Source organism: Mustela putorius, unplaced genomic scaffold, assembly GCF_011764305.1.
Source record: "Mustela putorius furo isolate JIRA1106 unplaced genomic scaffold, ASM1176430v1.1 tig00000407_pilon_pilon_pilon, whole genome shotgun sequence".
NCBI lineage: Eukaryota > Metazoa > Chordata > Mammalia > Carnivora > Mustelidae > Mustela > Mustela putorius.
Genome location: NW_025421373.1, coordinates 28,855,868 through 28,874,586, shown reverse-complemented (window position 1 = coordinate 28,874,586; position 18,719 = coordinate 28,855,868). Strand labels below are relative to the sequence as shown.

Here is an 18,719-nt window from a genome sequence, read left to right as displayed (position 1 = left end):
AAGTCTAGGACATTTCTTGAGATTCTCCAGGAATGCTGCAAAACTCCAGATGGTTTGGAGCCATAATTCAAACACAAACATCAACAATAAAAAGACTCATAGGTGTCTCCCCTCAGCTAAAGAGAGTCTGTTCGAGGAATATAAGCTCTGATCCCTTCAGGTGCTTAGGAACTCAAATCATTCTGTCCAGCCTGAGGGTTAATTTCATTGTTTCTTGGCAGCAGGAATGTGTGAAATGGTCCCAGATTGTTCCATTAGGATCTAGTCTCTAACTAGGGAGGGACCCTGAAGCTGTCATCAATTAGCCTGGGATCAAGTCTTCCGCTGATTATGCCTCTGGTCCTTCTACTGCCTCAGTAACATTTCTGATCCTTTCTTCCTAGTCTTTCCCCCTCACTGTCTCCCAGGTAGCACTGAGTGGGAACTGAGAGCTCACCACAGGGTCTTAAGTCTCAGGCTTCTATCTCAGCTCTACCATTTTGTGTGTGTATGGAGGTGCTGTTTGGGGGTTTTGGTTTGTTTTTGTTTTTGTTTTCCAGAACCTCAGGTGAATTACTTGTTTTATCTTTTCCTAAATCGCAGTTTCCTCAAAATGTATAGTGAAGATAATAGGAATGCTTAATTCATAGGAATGTGCAATGAAGAAATGCACGAGACAGACTAGTGGCTGGTAAATGACAGTCATCCTGCCAGACACCTATTTCCTCTTTTCTCTCCACCTCTTCTGCTTTTCCTACTCACACACCTTCATCTGTAGGCCACTCCAGCAGGTGACAAGAGGCCGCTGCCACCAGCTCCCAGCTGGCTTGCTGTTCCTTATAAGTACACAGACACTTTTTGGTTTAAGGATTTTTTTTTTTTTTTTTTTTTTAATGCTAACCATACCAGGGAAACAGCCAATGAGTGACAAAATTACAAACTTGGGGAAGTTAGAAAAGTAGTCATTCTCTACTCATGGATGGAGGAAATCTGAGATTCTGAAAGCTCTTCACTGAGTCCCTTTACATGGGCCCTCAGATTTCCCAATTATTGGTTTCATTCCTGCTTCTGGACACTGTTCATCTTCTGCCCCTTGACTTTTGTCCGTCTCACATTGCTCATTCTAGAGAGGTTCCACTCTATAATGTAGGCTTGAAAACCGAGTCATGCTGGAAAAAGAGCTGTAGTTGAGTGAGTCATAGGAGAGTTTCCAGATTCATGTTATACCATTTATAAGACAACTACAGGGATGTAACTCCTGCTTCAGTGCCCCCTCCACTTTTAAGGCATTCGCTGCAGACATCATTAGAAGAGGCCCTACCCAGGCTGGCAAATCCTCATGTCCACTCTAAGGCTGCCTAGAAATGATGCTCAGAGATGTGGAATGACTTGCCCAAGATCACACAGCTAGACAGGGGAAGAGCTGAGGCTCACACCCAGGTTTCAGGAGCTTTAAACATGTGTTCATGAATTCCTGGGGGAGGGGTGTTTTCTGTGGAAAACCGAAAACTGAGAAGATGGGAAACGAAGACCTAGGAAAGGCTTGTGAGTTGAGAGGCCGTGCAGTGACTTGGGAAGAGAGATGAGACCAGAGGCCAGTTCTCCTGATTCCATGAATAATTGGCCTTTGTTCGAGGATTAGCAGCCACTGTCTCTCAATGAAGCTTTCCCAAAAGGAGATTTCATTTTTGCTCCTAAAGTATTAGGATTCACTTCCTCTCAGCCCCTAGATGGAGCATTTTACCTATCACCAGCATGAAGTCAAAGCTGCAGAAAGGTTTCAAATGTAAGGCACCTATATATGCATGAGGACTTTGCTATCAATCCAATAAAATTAGAAAATAAAAGAACATGCTTTTTTTTTTTTTTTTAAAGATTTTTAAAATGTATTTGACAGAGAAAGAGAGAGGTAGGGGATGCAAGCAGGGGGAGTGGGGGAGGGAGAAGCAGGCTTCCCACTGAGCAAGGAGCCTGATGTGTGGCTTGATCCCAGGACCCTGGGATCATGACCTGAGCTGAAGGCAGATGCTTAACAACTGAGCCACCCAGGCACCCCATGAACATGCTTTGGTGATAATATTTTCCCCCTCTTAAGAGTTTTATAGTAGTTTTTTTTTTTTTTTGTCCCAGGGTAGGATGGTGAGACAATGGGGAAACAATGCTTTTAGAAAGATCTGTTCTATTACTGTACCTTTCCATTTTACAAAGTCATCCCAAGCTTCACGCTCCAGGGCAAACTGACCTTTCCATGGAGTCAGAGGGTTCTCAGAGGACAAAGTGGTTGGACATGAGATTTTCTGTCTTTATCTTGGCATTTGGTTTGGATACATGGAAATAGGTAACGTGATTTTTGGTAAAAGCCTTTCAAATCTGTCATTAATGAAGCATGGCTGACTGAGCGGCCTCTCTATACATGGCACAGGAATAAAAGAGTTGTGACATCTGCTCCATAGGGGTCACACTTTAGTGGGAGGGACAGGCTGTGCATAGCAAACAATCACCCAGTGGGTTTTGTTTGGGGATAGAAGTATGGAAAGTTTTCCTCCTTGGATGAGAACATTTCTTAGTGCAGGGAAGGGTGAACAGGCAGGTAGAATGGCATGAGCAAAGAGACGGGGACTTGTTGAGAGCAGGAAATCTTTAGAGATTGTCTAATAGTTTAGTTTAATCTAGTGGAGACAGGAAGCAAGGTATGGTCTAGGTTTTTAAAGGACTTGATTGATAGGCTGAAGAATTTAGATTTTTATTCCAGGATGATAAGGAACAATTCATGCTTTCTGGGTAGGGAATGACATTTTCAGTTCTGTTTTAGGAGACATTGCTCTAGTTGGAGTGTGGAAGTTGTATGAGTGAGAGCCAGCCTGGGGGCAGAGAGGCTACTCAGGAGGTTCCTGCAATAATTCAGGCCAGGGATGAGTGTCTAGACTAGAATGATGGCAGCAGTAACTACGAGAGGTGACAGAGTCAGAGCCACTTCGGAGTTGAGATCAAGAGGTTTTGATCACCAAAGTAAGAATGAAGGATGATGGATTCTCTGTACCTGGGAGATTAGATCGATGTGACAGGTTAACTAGTAAGGAACTCCAGGAGGAAGAGTGAAATCTGTTTGGGAGAGCTGGAGTTCAAAGGCCCCTTGGAAATGTGGGGCTGGGTTGACTTACAGATGGGGTGGGGATGGGGGTCTTTGATGATTGGCACTTACCTCTGATCAAATAATAATTCCTGTGATTCACATAATTGCTGAACAGGAACTTGCTACTTAACCAATACTTTAATACACATTGTCTCATAAGGGACAGTTCAGGGCTATAGATATAATTTGGGGAAACATTGATAGTAAATGATACTTACTGAGTGCTCATTATATACCAAGCCTGAGTACATTGTCTTATTGTGAGGCATTGTCTGGATCTGTGAGAAAAATTCTATTATTATGTCCATTATAAAGGAAAGTGACTCAAGTTCGGAGACGTTAAGAAATTTGCCAGGGGGAGCCCGGGTGGCTCAGTCAGTTAAGTGTCCGACTCTTGATTTCCTCTCAGGTCCTGATCTCAGGGTCCTGGAATCAAACCCTGGTCAGGCTCCACGCTCGCTCATTGGGGAGTCTGGTTCTCTCCCTTGCCCTCTGTCCCTCTTCTAATCCCCCAAATAAATAAAATAAGCTTTAAAAATTTTTTTCCAGAATTTGAACCTGGGTCTCTTGGTTCTTGAAACTGAGCTCTTGAGCACTTTATTATATTGTCTCATTAGCACAGGAGTAACTAAAGCTCCTGTGAAATCACCTAAAGATACTGTGTGAGATGAAGAGGGAGACGAAGAACCACCATGGGAGAGGAGGCGGAGAGGGAGACAACAAAACCAGGAAAGGATCCAGGAAAGCAGGAGTGCAGAGAGGGCTGGGCTGACAAAGGTAATGGAGGGAGTAGTCCAATGTTAGGAAATTCAGAATGGCAGTCCAATAGGATGAGCACGTAGGTGGCTGTGAACTGTGACAGGGGGACCGTTAAGAGAACAGCCTTAGCTCTATGGGTGGAGTTACTAAAGTCCAAGATGTTAAAGAATAAGTCCACACTGTTAAGAAATGAGTGTTAGGTGTTCTCTCAAGGGGTCTGAGGATGAATAATTTAGAAAAGGGGAGAGTGAATAGAGCAAGGGTGGTCCTGGTGTAGGAGAAGGGGATCAGTCAAACATGAGGGAGGTAGGGTTTGGTCTAGAAATGGAGGGAAGAGAAAAGGGAATGAGGCTAGAATAAATGAAGGTATGGAACCATCTGATCTCGTGTTGACTTCCCAGGGGAACAGGAGAACACTGAGGAACCGAGACCTTCAACTCTTTTGGTCATCCAGTCCATGTTTACTAGACTTGGCCTTGGCCTGGAAACACAGGGTGCTTAGTAAAAATATGGATTGCTCTAGTCTACCCAAGACTTGCAGAATTAGGACCTCTGGGTGTGAATCCAAGAAATTGTTTGCTTAACAAACTTCTTCAGGAGACTGTTTTGAAGCTAGCCCATCCCTGGCCCCAAGAAGGCATTCAGGATTTGCTGGTGTAGTGCATACTCCTTGTTCTACATAGAAGGAAACTGAGGCAGAAAGGCATTGAAAAAAGTTCAAAGAGAAGTGGGAACGAGGCCTCAGGTAGGACTCTTTTCTGGCTCTCAAAGCAGAGCTCTTTCCCCGACACTGTGCTATTTTATTAAAGACAAAATCGAACCGTGTCAAAACTTGACATTTTTCTGGGTCCTCAGTTGGTCAAGGACACAAAGAAATTGTAGGGGGATTACCATTTTCAGTCCAAGTTCAGCAGAAGGCACAGAGGAAGGCAGGGGAATGAAGCAAAGCTCATTTTCACTCACAAATGCCGTTGTTAGGAGCAAAGAAATTGGATGCAGTTGATTTCAAAGTCAACATTTTTTGCGAGGCATTAGCCGGTTTGTTTTATCTCTCACGGCCACGCTGTTCACAGGCTCGAATCAGCTGGTAGGCGGGCGGTCTGGGGATAAAGGCAAAGGACAAAGAGTGGGTTCTCATGGTTCTTCTCGCAATAGTATTTCTATTCTACCAGCTGTACAAATGATATTTTTTCATTAATAAAGTTGGGATTGAATTTGTGTAATTCTAACATCTAACTGCTCACCTTCAGAAAGGTCAACCAAATAAGAACAAAGAGGGTTGCCAAGCTTTAAGAGAGGTATGGCCGTGGAAAGCAAACAGAGTGAAATAGAAAGAAGGTGCCAGCCACTGAACCCGGAGTCGGCCCTAAGATGGGTCCTCGTTACTGGAAAACCAAGTGAGCTGGATGACACTCTGCAGACCAGAATGTTCCTCTGACACGGAGCTAGGCACCGGAGAGATCTCTGGTCTCCCAGTGGGGAGGATAAACGACGCACCTTGGCAAGTTCTAGGAGGAGGTGAAGCATCTGTTCTCCCACTGTGATCAAGTCATTGGCTTGACAAGAGTCCCAGCCCTGGCAGCCTCTTGAACCCTGGGATGCTCAGAAGCACAGCGCCAGGCGGGGTGTGGGATCGGGGGGCAGAGGAGGTGCGAGGGGGCAGATGTGGAGTGTGGAAGCAGATATAACTGGGAAAAGTTTTCAATCAACAATAACCATGCCTCAGGTAAACCTGGCTGGTTATGACGCTACCACTGAACAGACCTTTACCATTTATTAGCAATTGTTACTAGCTATGCAGGCTTGGGCAAGATGTGGGACCTGAGTTTCAGGTTCCTCCCCTTACAATAATTCTGTCCAAATTTACTTACCTCTGCAGATTTATTTTTTAAAAAATACTTTTAAAAAAGACTTCATTTATTTATTTGAGAGAGAGAAAGAGAGAGAAAGCATGAACAGGAGGAATAGCAGAGAGAGGGGGAAGCAGGTTCCCCACTGAGCAGGGAGCCCGATGCGGGGCTCGATTCCAGGACCCTGAGATCATGACCTGAGCTGAAGGCAGAGGCTTAACCCACTGAACCACCCGAGGGCAGCATCAGTAGATTATTTTGAAGTTCAAAAGTAATAATAAGCGTGAAAGTGTTTTGTGTACTTCGAGACGCTTACCTCGTGCTCATTATCATCACCACCAATAATAATAGTTAGAATCTCCTTTCCAGAAACTGCACCCACCAAAGCAGCCAAAGATGAGGTTTCTGTTCCAAATGGATTGCTACCAAGTAGCAAGATATTCACTCTCCAGTACTGATCTTTCCATAGCACGTGTGTGTGAGCGCTTGCCATGTTTTCCAAAGGCTGTAAAGCTCAGAGGATAAGAGCTTGGGCTCTGCAGGTAGATAACCTTGGCTCTGAGATTTGCTCTTTCCTCTCCTAGCTATGTGACTTGAGCAAGTCACCTGACATCTCTAGGCCACAGGATTCTCACTGTGCAGTGAGCACAATAATGGAATTTCCTGCAGAGCATTTTTTGAGATCAAACATGGAAGTCCTTCTCATTATGCCTGGCATGTAGTATGGTTTAGTGCTTGGTATATGGTGTCTGTTTATTATTATTGTTCTTGTTGTTGTTAATACTTTTGAGGTTTCTTGGTAAAATGAGGACTTTGAGATCTCCCTCAGTCAAGATTTATTGATCATCTGGGTGTAGGAAGAGCCTTACAGACATTGCCCTTCAGAGAGGATTCTGTGGGGGAAGGATTAGGGATGGGGTCTTATCTATGCCTCAGTGAGACCCTCAGATATTGGCACGTAAGAGCAGAAGTCTGAGGTGAGAGCTCTGGGTTCTCACAATGATGATGTTTTTGTTGGTGGGGAATCCTTAGAAGCAGTGGAATCTTGAGGCCAAGTTTGGAACTCTGTCTTTTTTTTTTTTTTTTTAATCTATTCACTCAACAGAAAGAAAGAGATCACAAGGAGGCAGAGAGGCAGGCAGAGAGCAGAAAGCCCAATGTGGGCCTTGATCCCAGGATCCCAGGACCCTAGGACCATGACCCCAGCCTAAGGCAGAGGCCAACCCACTGAGCCACCCAGGATCAGTGAGTCTTAGATAATGGTGTTCTACAGTCCCTGGTTTCCTTCTATTATCTCATCAGCATAAAAAGTGAAGTCATCTTACCATTCCTTCTGCTTTGGGAACTACATTGGGTGCCAAAACGTTTTGGTCTCTGTTCCCTTCCAGAATTGGAAAAAAAAAAAAGGTCCTCACTCAATTTTGCCCCTGGTGCTAAAGAACATCTGACTCTCAGAGCTAATGATTGATCTATTTAAGTACATAGTGCTCTTTTTGATCATTGCTCATATTAAAAACATTCAGTGGTCTCTGAAATTTAAGGGAAGTTTGTGAAGTCAATAAATGTGTGTTTTTGTTTTCAAAAGACTTTTGGAAATTTCAGATCTGTGTGAGTGCTGCCAGGCAAGTTCAGAAAATATGGGTTCTAGTCATTTCCTTTGTTACTCATTGGTGTGAAATCTTGAGTAAATGAAACTGTCTCTAGATTTTAATTTTTCTCTTGGTGATGATAAAAAAGGGGGGGTATCAGAGGAGATAATTTCTAATTCTTTTCAAGTCTAAAATACTCCAACAGATTTGGGCATCTTTTTTCTTTCCTTTGGATTATTTAAGACCATACCACCAGTTGTCCAGAGAGGGGCAGCATAAGCCAGATCCTGAGACGAAAGAACTGAAGGCCTCAGGTTGTCACTTTTAAAAATTCCATGATTATGTTAAGATTGTATCATTGGATTGACTTATATCAGAACTAAATTTGTTTAAAAGTAGAGAGACACAAGTAAAGTCCTTGTGTCTATTAATTTAATGATGAATCAAAATATGTAATAAATGTACCCACAAAGAAGATAGAGTGCTTTTATTTCCAGTTGATTTCTGGCACAGGCCAGAGAGTCTGTATTTTCAAACAGGATTTTAATATGCTCTTTACCTTTTCTCTCGGAGTGGCTATCATCATGATTTTTTGAGTCATTCAGAGTTGGGTTCAAATTTCCTTTTATTGTGTGTGTTACTTTAAGTGAGTGATTTAAACTCTTTCAGCCTCAGTTTATACATCTGCAGAATGGATAGTATAAGCATAAAATGAGATCATTTACCTAAAGTGCTTATCACTATGTCAGGCACACTGACTTAATAAAGGCTCAATAAATTGATGTTGAAGGGAGTACCAAGTAATTTTGAAACCAATTTCTGCCCAGTGGATGGAACAGTGGTGATATTCAAAGTGGATTTTAAAAGATTCTCTTATCTAAAAATTCAGTGCCATTCCAGATCTGCACAGAGCACATAGTTTTATTTCAGTGGGTGGGTTCAGGTCTCCTAACTTAGGCATAATCACCTTGAAGGGGAAGTCTCATGATCTTAGGGCCTGAGGGTCTGAAGGTTTTAAGATTAAAATTATGCTCTGATAACTACACCAGAACTCAGCAAACTTTTCCTATAAAGGGTGAGATGGTACCTGTTTTAGGCCTTACAAGCCATGCTGTTGGTCTTAACTATTCAGAGTGGCCCTTTTGTGCAAAACCAGCCCAAGGTAAAGTGAACAGATGGATACTGCCTTGCTCCAACAAAACTTCATTGATGGGTGTGGAAATATGAATTGCCTGTAGTTTACATGTGTTAGGAGTTAGTCGTATTTTGTTTTATTCTCAATCACTAAAAAATATAGAAATGATTCTTAGCTCTCAGGCTGTACAAAAATGGGCATCAGAGTGGATTTGACCTTCAGGCCATAGTTTGCCAACCCTTGATCTACACCACCCAGACATATGAAACATTCTTTAGAAAGGGCAGTATTGAGTCTATTTCAACGGGCTCATCTAGCACAGGCACTGAAAACTGCTTCCTACTGGATTGTAAGTTCTTTAAAGGTAAAGCGAGTGTTTTTATGTTATTGTTTTCATATTTACCCTTAATTTTTTTATTTTATAAAATAAGTACAGTAAAACAGTAGAAAGTGAATTTCCTAGCATTGCAAATATTCTCCCCAACTACTCACCCTAAATGACCCAGAAGAAGAAATAATTGCTCTAACAGTATGGTCTATATCCTTTCAGATAATTTTCTTTTTCTTTTTTTTTAAAAATATTTATTTTTAGAGAGAGAGCGAGGGAGGTGCAGAGGGAGAGAGAGAATCCAAAGCAGGCTCCAGGCATAGCTTAGAGTCCAATGTGAGGCTGAATTCCAGGACCCTGAGATCATGACCTGAGCTGAAACCAAGAGCCTGATGCTTAACCGACTGAGCCACCCAGGAGCTCTGGATCATTTTCTTTTTCTAATAACATAGTAACATCTATCATTATTTTTTACAAAAATTTAAAAATTTTTTACAAAATCGTTTTGAAATTTGCTTTAACATTTATTCACCAATTTTTGTTTAACAAATCTTTATTGTAAAGCACTGTGTGTCATGCATATATTAGATTGAACCATATGAAATGTGGGTATTTAAACCACTTTTTAAAAGCTTTTTGTTTTGAGACAATTTTAGACTCAATGCAAACTTGCAAAAATAGTACAGAGAAATCTTTGCATTCCTCCAGCTTCCCCCCAACATCTTACCTAACTATAGCACATGGTTAAAGTAGGAAATTGACATTGGCACCATACAATTAACAAGTTTACAAACTCTACTTGGATTTCCCCAGTTTTTACATGCATTCATTCTTTAAAACCAACCAAATAAAAAAGTAAAAAAAATATATACAGGAGCACCTGTGTGGCTCAGTGGGTTAAGCCTCTGCCTTCAGCTCAGGTCATGATCTCAGGGTCCTGGCATCGGGCTCTCTGCTCAACAGGGGGCCTGCTCCCCCCACCACCCCTGGGCTGCCTCTCTGCCTACTTGTGATATCTCTCTCTGTCAACTAACTAAATAAATAATCTTTAAAAAAGTATATACATATCGTGAACATCTTTGTATGCCAGACTCTTATACCTAGGGGTATATCTTTTACCAATAGCATCACCTAGCTCTTCTTTAGTTGTGAGTTAATGGGTTTCTAACAGCAGTCTTCAAAGTTTCACTTAGACGGTCACTGTGGAGTTGTTTCAGAGAAATGCTACATGAGTTGGCTCTTGACTCAGGCATCTTGCCAAGTTTCAGTGATTAAACACGTGGTATATATTCTACAGTTAAAGTTTTCTCATTTGAGAAGATTTAGAAAGTATACAGGAGTACTGATAAAAATTTTAATTGCCTATAATATTTCCACTCAAAGTCAGATATATTTAGTCTTTCAGTATTTTAAATTTTCTTTGTGGAGGAAGAGGGATGCATGTGTTTCTTAAATATTTACATATTCATTTCCTATACTAAGTATAGCTTCAAATCCTTTTAAAAAAATTACTGTGAAATGATCATTTTCTTGGGTCATTCAAATTTTTTGTAAAAAGGCATCCATAAATATAAAGGGTAAAAGGGACATAGGAGATCAGTTGTGCAATACCATCATTTTCAGATGAATAAACTGTGGCTCAGAGAGAGGAAATGTCATGCCCGAGGTCACCCAGCCGAGAAATGTGGAGCATACAGATACTCAGTGACAGTGAAGGGTAGGGGAGGCCCAGGGGCAGCCTCATAGTGCTCAAGGTCTGGGGTTAAGTTTTGTAGGAATTCCATTTTGCTGGAGTACCCATGCCTATCAAGAATTCAATCAAGAACCTAAAATTAAACCAGAAAGCCAATTTACTAATTTACAATGAGAACTCTACCTAGAGAGTCCATATTTGGGTAATTTTTTAAATGTAAATACGTTCTCACCCTGTAGGCAAATCTGATATTAATCAGAAGTATTGGTGAGTCCATAGACCTGGGAAAAGTATAATTAAGTTGAAGATTATTTATTGTTATTAATGTTAATTAATTTCTTTTAGATAGAAGACATATATATGGTGAAGGTACAAAGTGTACAAAAAAACATTTAAATGAAAGGTCAAACTTCCCCTCATGTGCCCATCCCCAGGGCTGAGGTTCCCATGGAAGATTTTAATGACCATGAGCCTGTACAGGGTCTGTGTCTCTGTATGACGTTCCCAGGGATGCTGTAAATATTTACCAGAATGTAGTGGTGCAAAACAACGCAAATGTATTATCTCACAATTTTGGAGGTCAGAAACGCTAAAGTTGAGGTGTCAGGGGGCCCATGCTCTCTCTAAAGGCTCTAAGGGAAGAGACTTTCTTGCCTCTTCCAGCTTCTAGTGCCCCCAGAATTCCCTGCCTTGAGGCCATGTCCCTTCGATCTCTGCCCGTCTTTCTGTGGCCTTCTTTGTGTGTGTGTCTCTCTGCGTCTTCTCACCTTATAAGGACACCTGCCATTGGATTTAGGACCTATCCTAAATCTAGGATGGTTTCATCTCAATATCCTCAAACTAATTACAGCTGCAAAGATGCCCTATTTCTAAAAGTCCGCAGTCGGGGCTTCTGAGTGCTCATACATTTGAGGAGGACACTATTCAACCTACCATAGTCCCCCTCTCCCAGAACTGCTTTTTGTGCAAGTTTGGGGTATGGGGAAGTCCTGCCTTTGCCTGGATGTGCTTTTTTAAGGGTTCAGGGTCTTAAGAATGTCAGGGCCAAGATAGCACAGAAGACCAGGAAACGAGTAGTCTTCGCTTGTCTACCCCACCCCCCAGCTGCTAGCATTGCTGTTTCCCAAGGATCAAACATCACCATCCACTCGTGTTCCTTGCTGCTCTTCTGTGTCTAACACTATCTCTGTGGAGCGCCTCCCACTCGGGCTTTTGGCATTTTCAGAAGAAGAGGAAGAGGAGGAGGAGGAAGAGGAGGAAGAAAAGAAAGAGGAGGAGGAAGGGAGCAGGGAGAGGAAATAGTGTTCGGTATTCCTTGGCAGTGTTTGTGTTTGCAAAATGTCTCTCCTACTAGACAATTCCAATTTAAAATACAGATTAGCTCTGACAAAACTGACCTAGGCTGGCTTTTCTCTTTGATGGTTTCAATTTCGGTCTTATCTATCACAAATGATTGTAATACTACAGGATTTTGACAGAACAGAGGTAGGAGTTTTGAATTCTTACCTGTAATTTCCAGCTCTAGGGAATAATAGCGGAGAGAAAAACAACAATAACTGAGTTGTAGGATATGAAAACACGCTGAATTTTCCCCTCAGAGTTTTAGGCTCATAGGCATTCAACAAGTCACTTTCCCTGTCGAACAAATAAGCTCTCTTGTACCAAATTATGAGCTTTAGAAAACCCATCACATTTTTCTTACACCTGGAGTGCAAAGAAGCTTGAGAGAAACAATGATCAATTTCAGTAATTATTCACCTTGATTTTTATTTTACTCAGGCCTCGAATACGTGTGGCTTTAGGTTCTGTTTCTTTAGGCAGGTTTTCTTGTCCATATGATTCCGTGTCCTTTCTAGGCATTTTCTCCTGTCCTGGCTTATGTGACCCTGGTTTTACTTGCTGCTCTCTGCTGTTTGTTTCTCTCTTTTCCCCGCCTTCTCTGTCTACCTTTCAGGAGCTGGGGTTTCTTAGGATCCCCGCTCTTCTTTCTCTGAACACGTGACCCTTGGATTTCTTATACATTCAGAAGATTTTAACTGCTCCCTGGAGACTGATGACTCCCGAATCAGTATCTGCAACTGCAACCTTCCCTAGAGTTTGATTCAAATTCAAATCCATCAACTGCGAGTGAGGCGACTGGCGTTTGTGTGTGTCTCTCAGGCACCTTATGCCATGACTGTGAATTTGAGCTTGGCGTCTGTCTCCCCGGGACGGACCCTTCTGCTTCTGCTGTGCCAGTCTTGGTGGACAGTGGGGCGATGGTCCAGAGTCTCAAGCAAGAATCTGTGAGTTATCTAAGACTTGGTTCTTCCTCACCCCCATGTTCAGTGTCCATATCCTCTTGATCTCCCTTCCAAGCATTTCTAGAATCCTCCTCTCTCCCTTCATTTCTGTCAACTCTGAATTTCAGACCTGGCATCAGAGGATAATTGATCTTCTCATCTTGGCTATTTCCTTATCCTCTTAACTGGACCATAGCACGCTTAAAATGTTTTTTGCGGTTTCCCACTGCTTACAGAATTAAACGGAGACTTACCAGCATGAAACTAAGGCCTTCCCTGACTGGTTCCTGCCCATCTCTGTGGTCATCCTGGCCATTCCCCCTCCCACTCATCTTCTGCCTTCACAGCTGCCTGCCATTCCACACGGAACCACGCTGGTTCACACTTCCATGGCTTTGCTGATGCTGCCCTACCTAAAAGGCCTTTACCATCTTTCTTTGCTAATTCTAACACAATCTTAATTCAGCTCAGATGGTAGTCATTCAGCAAACACTTATTGAGCACCGAGTGTGTGCCAGGCAGTGTTAGGGTCCCTCTGTTGAGGAAGCAGAGAGGGACATTGTCCTCAAGGAGTTTGATTCTAACAGCTCTCACTGAGCTACGATGTTGGGCTATGTGCCTCTCCCTCCTCCTGTGCTCCCTGGCAACCTCGCATACCCCATCACCACCAGTGGCCTGTGAGGCTGCAATGACCTTCTGGTCTGCCTTCTCTAATGTACTGTGAATTTCATGGTTGGGGGGAGGGGCTGAATTCATCTTAGTATTCTTAGTGCCTGGAACAGTGCTTAGCAGAGTATGTTTTGCTTAAACTCAGCTATCAGTTATAAATAAATGAGTCTATGTCTCAGCTTAAAATTTACATTCTCAAGGACATTTACCTTTGTTCCTCCAGAACAGGTCAGCCATTCAGCCATCCTTGTGGTATGTCCCTAAACATATCTATTTATTGTACTATTATTGTACTATTGATTCCTAGAACATTGCACCGTTGTACTCTTTATTCCCAGAACGTTGCACAATTATAACATTTTTTCAGCTATTCACCTTATTTGCTTAAATTTGGTTTTCTGCATTAACTTGTAAGTTTTGTCAATAAGGGTGATAGTATAGCTAGCAGATAAATGCTTAATAAGTATTTGTTAACTGATAGACGTTCCATTTTCTTGCTGGATTAAAAACCCCAGACACATTGCTGGCACCAGCTGAAAATTTAGACCCTAGTCGTCTACTGGCCCAATGCCCCGTCCTACCCATCTATAAAATGGAGATATTCCTGGAGGATAATGTTGAATAGTTGGTGAGCTTCAGATAAAACCATCTTAAAACAAATGTGTTGTAAATAAATTATATGAAAAAGGAAAGATGGGATTAAAAGATTAAACATGTCAACTGAAATTCCAGAAGAGCTTTGAAATGCCTGTTGCAGGATGTGGTATTTTATTCTCCCAGAGGAAATATAAACATTTCTCCCCCAATCTTCTTCCTTCCCAGCAATGGAGACAGAAATGCCTGTGCAAAATGGAGTTGAATCAGAACAGGTAAAATTTTTGAGAAGTATTGGAAGCATAGGACTTTGATTTTTAGCCACAATAGAGGTTTGCAGAAATGAACTGGGGAGGCAGATACATCTGAGCAGCAACTGTAGGTAGGGGAAATAGTTAAGCAATTTGTAGGCTGATGCCTTGTGTTCCTGGAAGAAATCATGTTCCTATCGTTACCTCTCTACGTGCAGATGTTTTGAAAAACAAAAAGAAATAAAAAATACAAAAACATAGAAAAATCATCCTGTGTGCCTTGTGTGTGGCCCAGGATTAGTGACATCCTGCAGGACCGACACTTGCCACCAGCATCCTTCTTAGTCGCTGAGTGTACCCTTCATTAATTTTTATTGTCACCAAAGTGATTCAAGCTGCTGTAAGTAAAAACGGCAGGCAGAATTGACACCTACAAGCAAAAAGGGAAGGCCCCCCGCATTCCTTCTTTCTTCCTTCCCTTCTCCCTCCTGAGAGGGAGATTGCTGGCTCTCCTTGCTGCTGTGTCCGAGAAAGGGCCAGGCAGGTGAGGAAATGGATGTGGCTAGGCAGCAGGGGTGACATGGCCCCCCCCAGAACTAGGAGCTGCCTGAAGAACAGCCCTTTTCAAACGATTTGGTGTCAGGACCCCTTTAGACTTACAAACATTAAAACGGAAATTGAAAATGATGTTGATGAATTCATTTAAAAGCAAGAATAACAAAACAAATCCATGACATGTGAACATGAATAACATGAAATACAACTATATTTTCCCCAATGAACCATATTAGAAAAATGGCCTTAGTGGCATTGTTTTACGTTTCTGCAAAACTCTCGACTTTCTGGCTGCATGGGAAGCAGAAAGAATGTCGCATCTGCTTACATATTCTAGTATTGGAAGGATGACCTCAGCACATCACTGGTCATGCCACCCCGGGGAAGACCTCACTGTCCATCTTATGAGAATGACAGTGAAAATGGCAAATAATGTTCGTGAAAATCATTTTGATCTCATGGGTCCCCTGGCTGCACTTTGAGAACCAGTGCTGTAGAAAATTAGAAATGAGTTCCTTTTTTTCTTGAATCTTATTGCCTCCGGAGGTCTAAATCAGCTGTGAGGAGAGCTGCCCAGGACTGGGCAGAAGATTTCCTACCTTCAGAACCCTGAACCCCACAGCCCATATGCCTGATGTCATAGAGGGGAGAATTGGGTGGTCTGGGTAAATATTCCAGATTTGCAAAGATTTCTTAAAAAATTTGGATTTGCAAGGGTGCTTTGCCTCGATCTTGAGCCCTATCGGGCAAAGCTGGGGGTGGGGGGGAAGCAGTGAAGCTGCTGGCGAGTGGAGGGTGTGATTGGAACAGGAAAATCATGCGGGGGGAATGTTCAGAAAGGACTAGCCCAATCGCCATCCCTGTGTCTCACCAGGTAAAAATGATCAACTCCGACTGGCTGACGATCATTGCTCCCTCCCTGGGATTCGTACTGTTGGCATTGCTTGTGGCACTTTTCCTTCAAGGTAAGGAGGGCAGGCCCAGGTGGGACGGTGCCCTTGGGAACTGGGGAGCATCCAGGAGGATGTGGGCGTGGCCTCATTCCACTTCCTGTCCCTGTGTCCTTCCCCCAGAGTCCCATTTCCATCACTGACTCCATCCTATTCAGGGCCGTAACAGGGAAACTTATTCTCCCTCGGATGCTAAAGCCTTCATGTATCATCTTCCTGATGAAGTTTATATTTTGGAAAAGAAAAGCAAGAACTTTTCTGGAAACTCAATCACTGACAGTCCTGCTGTTATTTTCCTGATGTGTCTAACTCCTTTCCTCCTCATGACTGCCTTAAGTGAAAAATGCTATTATTATCATAGTTTTAGGGTAGAGGAAACCATGGTCCAGCCTGCTGCTCTGGCTAGGACTGCCCCAGGAAGAAAGCCATGAATGACCTCGGGCTTCTTCTTGCCTTAAAGCAAGCTTTGTTAACCTGGGCTCCACAGACAGACCTCAGCGGAAAAGGATTCCCTTGGAATCCCGTGCAAAGGTACTTGCATGCTCCGATCTGCACTTCTCAGGGGGTGGGACCCACAGTCATATTAGATTCCCCACCTGTCTGTGACCTTACACCTCCCTACCCCACCACACACCTCTTCAAAAAAATAGTTTTAACACACTGTAAAAAGGAGTCATGGAACAGGGTTTATAGTTGTCATGCAAAGTAGAGGTATGTGACATCTGGTTCTGTTGTAAAATGGGGGGAAATTGTTCTGTAGTCATTAACAGAAACTGTTTTGAGGTGGTAAATGAGGAAATAGAACTGCTAACCATCTTGGGCCTTTCACGCAACAGTAGTGAAACTTGCATGTTTCAATACCTGTTCCGTGAACACGGACAAAGGAAATTCTGATCTCAGTAGGAAGCCTGCCATTAGCCTTCCTGCAAAGCCCTTCGTAAAGGCAGAGGCCACTGGTCCTCATACAGTTTTGGAATTTGTGAGTATGTCTCATAAGGAAGTGTTTTAAAACTCAAGTGAGTGCTTCAGCTCTGCGTGGCCAAAGATGTAAGAATGAAGCAGCTTAACTTTATTGCCAACAATACGGGAACAGATGCGTAACCGATGGGCACTGCCTTGGGGCCCGAAGAAGTAAAAGGAATGGCTTCGTCTGCCAAAACCAACCCCTAAATTCTCACCTTTGTCCCAACTCTGCTCTTGGTAAGGCAGCTTTGGGCTTTCCCAGAATTTCACATGTTCTAGCACAGCTACCCTGCTTACCCATGGCCTTGTCTTTTCAGGGAAAGTCATGAAAGCCAGTTGTTTCTCGAAACACACAAGGTAATTCATCTTGCATGACTGATTGTTGTAATGACTGCACAAGCTGTTACAAATGATTAGATACTACTCAGTGGTTTAATGACTTGTGCTTGTGTTCTGTTTAAATTAAGGGTTAAAGAAGTGTGGTATTAGAGGTGAAAAAGATGTGGGATTTAACTCACATTAACCTTTGCCTTGATTAACACTGTTATATTTCTCTTAAATATAAAAACAAAGGCAGGTTGCATTAATAGAAGCACGGCATGCAAAAGAAAGAAAGTGATATGCCTCTGTCCTCTGTGCTCAGAATTGTTCCACTCTGGGCAATTCATTTTTAAAAGGACATTATTAAACAGGAGTTTATGGGGAAAGAGAGTTGGCACTGTGGAAAATGAAAAGAATATCATTCTTGGGGTTTGGTTCCTCTGCCCAATATTAGACCATCAGAAACAGTTTTGTTTTGTTTTAAATAGCTTAAAGCATCTCTGGAAAGAGATTTTTGGACATCTGTCCTGTTCTATAGCTTTTGGGGAAAGAAATGAAAAGAAGCGGTGTAAACTCTGTTGAAGACCATAGCCTTCCCTTAATTGCATCAATACTAAATTATCTGTTACCAAATAAATATTAACAAGTAGGGAAACTGAGACTCAACAAGGCAGCTTTCCAAAGTCATACACACATTGTGATATTGATTTTATATTCTGTTAATATAGAAACGTTTAATTCCCTTATTGGAATAGACTGGGAAAAGCCCTTTATCTCCTACAGTATCGGTTTTCCCATGTGTGAGTGAAGAGGCTTAGATGGGAGGAGTCTGAGCCCTTTTCAAAACTCTGACAACCGTGGTTAGTTATGTTGTGGGTGAGCAACGGCCATTTCTTTCCAGTCATTGCGTTTTCCATTCTCACACTCCCCTTTCTCCTTGCAGGCTAGACAATGTTGGAGAATGTAAGAACAACTTTGGTGACATGCGGCATGGAAGAGAAGACGAAGACGGTCTTTTCACGCTCTAATAAGCCACCTTTTCTCAGGATGGAGAACGGGGACATGATGTGGGAATCTTCAAAAGAAGTCTTAGAATGTGTTGTTTTGTTTTTAAAGCCCTGTTGATTCCACTGGTGTCATGGTCCAGTCTTGCTTTAATTTCACAAATGGAAGTACTTTAGAGACCTTTAGCACCTTCTCTCCCAGGTGTTTTAATCTCCCAGGTAGCATCATGCTAAGTGATCGTCCAGACTGTGCTTGATTAGCTTTGGTGATGGTGAGCTCACTACCACATCTAAAGGAGATCATCCCATCTCAGGACAGTTCTGAGACTTAGAAATATTTAAAACAAAGTCTGTCTCCAGATAACATCTGCTTATGGGTCATAGCTAGATTCATTGTGTTTACACAGAACATGTGTAATCTCTCTTCTCTCTGGCAGCTATCTGGATATAGGAAGAAGGACCTCATGTCTCTCCAAATTGCCTTGCGTCTGGGACACAATTTTGGGTTCCTTTTTGACCCTAGTTGCCCTTGCCTCCTATGCATTTGTATCTCTCTGTTTATGCCCAACTTTTGGAGTGCATGCCCCCCTCCAGGGATGGTCGGAGCAACCCTGGGTCTGGGTCTCATCAGTAATGCCAGAAGCAATATAGAACTTCACCATCA

The 18,719-nt window shown here is 42.5% G+C and overlaps 1 protein-coding gene across 4 annotated transcripts in view; it reads left to right on the top strand.

The window, feature by feature from the left end:
- Positions 1-18,719, top strand: part of TIMD4 (T cell immunoglobulin and mucin domain containing 4) — a 32,632-nt gene extending 13,913 nt beyond the window's left edge. The window contains exons 6-10 of one of the 4 annotated variants that reach the window (XM_045079606.1): positions 14,240-14,286; positions 15,692-15,782; positions 16,228-16,298; positions 17,048-17,087; positions 17,995-18,719. In XM_045079606.1, coding sequence (XP_044935541.1) covers positions 14,240-14,286; positions 15,692-15,782; positions 16,228-16,298; positions 17,048-17,059 — 221 coding nt within the window. In that variant the 3' untranslated portion in view covers positions 17,060-17,087; positions 17,995-18,719. Of the gene's footprint in view, positions 1-14,239; positions 14,287-15,691; positions 15,783-16,128; positions 16,299-17,047; positions 17,088-17,994 lie in introns of those variants that run through there. The other 3 variants (XM_045079605.1, XM_045079608.1, XM_045079607.1) reach the window with 3 other exon arrangements.